Source organism: Chrysochloris asiatica, unplaced genomic scaffold (assembly GCF_000296735.1).
Source record: "Chrysochloris asiatica unplaced genomic scaffold, ChrAsi1.0 scaffold00246, whole genome shotgun sequence".
NCBI classification, from domain to species: Eukaryota; Metazoa; Chordata; class Mammalia; order Afrosoricida; family Chrysochloridae; genus Chrysochloris; species Chrysochloris asiatica.
The window spans coordinates 3,139,091-3,144,404 of NW_006408764.1; the positions used below are offsets into that span (position 1 = coordinate 3,139,091).

General features: G+C 47.9%; 2 protein-coding genes across 2 annotated transcripts in view; one reads left to right on the top strand and one right to left on the bottom strand.

Moving 5' to 3' along the window:
- LOC102842437 (chromosome unknown open reading frame, human C3orf84) overlaps positions 1-2,893 on the top strand; it is a 25,697-nt gene extending 22,804 nt beyond the window's left edge. Inside the window, exons 3-4 of the mRNA XM_006873653.1 lie at positions 2,024-2,080; positions 2,474-2,893. Of these exons, the coding sequence (XP_006873715.1) occupies positions 2,024-2,080; positions 2,474-2,893 (477 nt within the window). The remainder of the gene's footprint in view (positions 1-2,023; positions 2,081-2,473) is intronic.
- Positions 2,894-4,241: 1,348 nt separating this feature from the next.
- Positions 4,242-5,314, bottom strand: part of KLHDC8B (kelch domain containing 8B) — a 2,994-nt gene continuing 1,921 nt past the window's right edge. The window contains exons 3-5 of the mRNA XM_006873612.1: positions 5,084-5,308; positions 4,885-4,986; positions 4,242-4,438 (exon numbers count right to left, since the gene is read on the bottom strand). Of these exons, the coding sequence (XP_006873674.1) occupies positions 4,242-4,438; positions 4,885-4,986; positions 5,084-5,308 (524 nt within the window). The remainder of the gene's footprint in view (positions 4,439-4,884; positions 4,987-5,083; positions 5,309-5,314) is intronic.

Sequence of the window (5,314 nt, forward strand, 5' to 3'; positions counted from 1 at the left end):
AAAATAGACACTTGAGTGGGATAGAAAGGAATGTTGGGAAACATGATTAGAGAAAACTTGTAAGCCTGCCTTCAGCCTATAACTGATTGGAATACCTAAAAGGTGTTCTACAACTTGCCTAGTGACATAGGCCTCATGCAAAGCCTTTGCAGAGTATAGGACCTTCGGTGGAATCCTGAGTCCCATCCACAACCTTATGAGGTGAGACATTCCCACTAGAAAGGACAATCACACTGGAACAGCTACAGTGACAGATGATGCATCTTCATGATGAACCTGACCTATACTCACAGCGGTAGTTACTCTAAATACCAACAGAGAGGGAAAAAGTCTTCTAATCAAATTTCAATGCTGTCCACTCTGTACACAGGGTAGATAGGGATGGGCAACTTAGACATTGGCTACCTAAAATGAGGGGGCAATAAAGGCACAAAGTGACTGGCTTACAAGGTTTCAAGAGGGACTTTAAGAGTATGGGGGGGGGGGAAGAAAGAGTCCCCACTGAATAGCTGTCATCTTGTCTACATGGGTCTGGTGAAAAGAGCTGGGGATAAGATTCGTAAGATTCAATAGTGAATAACTGTTATCATGACTAATCAACTGTAAAGGTAGAAGTTTTGTAACAGAAAAAGGGGAGTGGTTAATCTTACAGTCCAGAAACAGAGGATCCTAGGAACATCAAGAGAGGAACGTACAAGCAGAATGCGGGACTTTATCCAGAGAAGCAGCGCCAGAGATGGGTGCATGGAGAGGGGGAGTGGCTGAGGACTCTAGATTCATGGCCAAAGAAGAGAAGGACTAAGGGCCAGGAGGCAGACTTGCAGAATGTGCCCTTTAGGGATGTAAATTATTATTTATGCCTGTGTGGGTTTTTTGCTTGTTTTTTAAAAAGCTAAAGTGGATAGAGAGAAATATTATTAACTGATGGTACATGGAGGAGATTATAATCAGTGTAATGAAACAAGGTATATGATTTGTTGAATGTAAAACTGATGATATGCCCTGTCATCAAACTTTCACTCTATCCACAATAAAAACCTTTAAAGAAAGTGAGGGCAGGAAAAAAAAAAGTGAAGGGAGGAACACAAACAAAAACGTGTTCATTGCAGCAGTTTCACAATAATCAAAAGGTTAAAACCACCAAAATGTCTATCAATAGGTAAACAGATAAAGAAAACATGGTATATGCACATAATGTAGTATTACACAGCCCTTAAGAGAAATTATGTTCTGATCCATGCCACTACATGGATGAACCTTGAAAATATTATGTTGTGTGAAATAAGTCAGTTACATGACTCTCTCTCACCTTCCTTTGTTAAAGGTGGTGGAATATTTTGGAAAAGGATAGTAATAATGGTGATACAACATGAAAAATGTTAATAAATGTCATTAAATTATAAATATGGGAGTTTTGTACTGGCAAATGTTTGTTGTGTTCAGGTCGTCCCCAACTTACAATATATTAAAGTTATGACATTTTGTTTTTCTAACATCTTACTATTAGTAATATGTACTATGTACAATGTTGCTATGTATAATTTGATGATGTTATCATGCACAGAAGTAATGTTTCCAGACCCCAAAGATAAAAATTGAATTTATAAAGATACTGACAATAAAATGGAATAATAATGAAAATTTAGAAAAAAAAAAAAAAAAGGTATTTGACTTTTGTCAGAACCAACTTACAAAGGAGTCTTTGGAACCATGTCACATATCAGGGACTACCTGTCAATTTTTACAATTTAAAAAAAGTTTTTTTTTGAAGAATGGTGCCAACTGGCAACTTCTCTCCATTACTGGGCTCTGGTGTGACGCTGTGGACTTTGCGTCAGACTGCAAAGTCGTTTGAACTGCAATGTCAATGGTTCAAGCTCACCAGCTGCTCCTTGGAAACCCTATACTGGGTCACTATGGGTCTGAATCGACTCAACGGCACTTAACAACAACAACAAAGTAATATTGGGGGACAACTGAGCATCATTTTTCCCATTCACCTTCTTTCTCGCTATCTTTCAAGGAACCAGCGCAGCAACACTTCTTCTCCAAGCATGACAATCGTACATCCTTCGACAAAGTGAGTGCTAGAGAGAAGAAAGGGAGCGGGCAGGCCACCCAGCCTAGGGTAAAGTGAAGAACAGAGCAGGAGGCAGGTTGAAAGGGGGGGTTCCTTATACAGGTATAGGGGTTCCCATCTTCCCAACCACCTCTCTCCTCTGAGAAACAGCCCATTCCCCAAATGGAGGCACCTCTGCTTTGGTTTCCCCTGCCACCTTGCCTGACAATGTTCAAAATCCTTGTGTCATTGACTTTTGGGGCCCTCACCCTAGAATGAAAGAAATGGTTGAGGAGGCAAACCAAGGAGACTGGGGTACAGGCTGTGTATCACTTGGCAAACTTAGATTCAGGAGGGGCCCAAAGAGGTGTCTGGTACCAGGATTGTGGGCCAAGGGCCCATACCGTTGAGAAGGGGCCCTACTGCCTGCTGCAGGGCATCGGGAGACGAAAAGACCTGGAGCGCTTATGGCAGCGACACACCTTCCTGCGCTGGGCACCCTGTGAGCTGGAGTTTCGCCAGCAGCAGCCCCTTGAATCTTCCTACCAGTCTGATTTTCGGTCAGGCTCAGGATTTGGTGGCCTCCCCCAGCGCCTCGTCCACTTTGTGCAGGTCCGGCCTGCCCATGCCAGTACCACCTACCAGCAGAACTTCTGCCAAACATCCTGGGACCGCCACTATAGCAGTGACAAAATAGGGTCCGAAGCCCCGGTAACCAATTCATTGCCGGACCTTCTGTGTCCCCCAAGACCCAAGCTACTGCAGCACTACCTTCATGCTGGGGTCTCTGAGTGTCTAAACTGGTCCAGAGTATTAAACAAGAATGGCTGCTGATACAGTGACCTACCCATGCTTGTAAACCAAGAGGTCTGAGAGGTCCTGTGCCTGACTTTCGATGGAGCCTGTGTGCTGGGCAGGGGAGGGTGCTGCCTTAGAAGTCCTATCACTGGTTAAGAGGGAGGAACCTGAGGGCCCAGGAGGAAGGTGACTATGGCCACAGAAGGTGGGTACAAGGGCCCCAAGTACATTTACAGCAGTAAATCCAGTTGTCTCTTGACCTCAGAGCAGCTTCAGGCTGGTGCTGGTGTACAGCAAAGACTAAAAGAAGACACTAGGGTCTGGAGATTCCTTCAGGAGGCTGCTGACCTTGAGGAGTCTGCCAAAGAGATGCCTACAACTGGGTCAGGCTTGTTCCTGGACAGAGCAGCTAGCAAAAAGGCCTGAACTCTGAGACAGCTCCCACTGGACCACTTCTCTCCCTTTGAAGGCAAGCAGAGACCTTAGGGAGATACTAGGTTAGCTGGACCTAGAAATTGTCCTGACGCTGGCTTGAGATGTCTTTTCGTTTGTCTCTTTCTGAGCTCTTCCATCTTGTGAGTAGCCACTAATAGCAATGGCAGTGGGGAAGGGTCATCATTCCATATCACCAAAGAAGAAGCTGGGACCTACACAGTACTAAAGCACCAGGTCATTTTGATGGCAGAAGGCATATCCAAGAGGTTCCCTCTGAACGCTCATCCCTGGAAGAGACAGGGGCCACTCAAGATTTTAGCAGCACTTTTACTTCCACATCTGAACTGCCTGGGTCCTCACAACAACCCTGTGAGGTAGGTAGGGCAGGAAGGTTTCAGAGATCCCCATTCACAGATGAGGATGCTGAGGCACAGAGAGGTGAAATGACTTGCCTAAGATCACACAGCCAGCAGTGGAGAGGGCCCAAAGCCAGCATTCATCTGGTCCTCTGGTAGTTCTTGTACCCTTTCTTCCATTCCCTCTGTGTCCCCCACCCTCTCTGAACTCTTCTAGGTCTACAAGGCCCCTCAAGGCAGGCTGGCAGCTGGATTTTTTAGGAACAGCCATTGAAGTGAGCCTGATGAACTCCAGGTAGGCACTGACCCTCTGGGACATGAAGCCAGCAGGATAGAGGGCTTGGCAGGCTCTAGGGCAAGGGTGGAGCTAGGCATTATTAGTGAATGAATGGAGGCAAAGGTGGGTGTGAGCATAAGTGTTTTGAACCAAAGAGATAGCCTCCCACCCCCAACCCTAGCCACTGAGGCAATCAATGCCTGAGTACTCACCCTGTGCCTCCTCCATCCCACAGAGCCACAGTGAGTTTCCTCAACAGCAAAAGGAGCCACAGACATCTGCCTCTGGCACTGAGTTGCCCTGGCCCATAGGGCCTTCATACTCCCTCACGCAGGCACAGTGCCTCCACAGCTTGGCTGGGACCCTGGGCCACACCCCCAATAACAAATAGCCGGGGCCCTGTTTGCAGGCTGGAACAGGAGCAGCGTGCAGTGGGCATGGTGGGCAGTGCTTCCCAACGCCGCCGTGCAAGGTTGAAGCCCTCCACAGAACCCAGAGGGCACGGCTGGTTTCCTGCAGGAAGGAGATGGCAAGTTGTAAGGTGCCCAGTCCATTTTGCTCACCCAGCCCAGAGGATGGTCCCAGCAGGCATCACCTCAGGATGGGCTCTTAATGTCTTGCTTCTCATGGCTTCTGTTTGTCATTCATCATCCATTAATGTTTCTATGAGGGTGCTTCAAAGGTTCATGGAAAAATTCTATAAGCTTTTAATTCCATTTTCCATGAACATTTTGAAGCCCCCTCTTGTTTGCTTACTTGTGGTGTCAGGTCTGCTCCTTCCTCCTAGTCCATCAGACACTGGGGACTCCGGAGTCTGAGCCTGGCACACTGAACCCTGCAACTTCCTACACAAGGCAACTAGCAAAGCCCTGACCTCTAGAGTGTCTAGAGAAAGGCAGGAGGTGGTGCTCAAGCTAGGGACTATGCTTTTCGTATTGGGGGCTTCCAAAGAGACTCACCAAGGCCTCCAATAGCCACAATGTGGCCCCCGAGGGAGCCAACCACAAAGTCAGCCCTCTTATCTCTCATGCGCAGGCTACGGGGCAGCTTGGTCCAGGACCCTGCAGAAGAGGGGAGATCAGATATAGCCCCCATACACTATATCCTTCCATCCCACAGACAGTAGTAGAAGGACAGGCCACGCCAGCCGCTGCTCACCATGTTCCAGGTCGAACATCTCCACAGTGTTGACAAAGTGTGGACGAGAGTAGAAATTGTGGGGCCCCGGCTGCTGCAAGCCACCCAGACTAAAGACACTGCCTTCCGCCATAGCGCAGCCAGCAAAGGCCCGGCGACTGGGCAGGCTTGGGTGCCGGGTCCAGGTACGGGCCTCCAGATCAAAGGCCTCAAAAGCAGTTACTGGGAGCTTGCCTTGCCGGCCTCCTGGGA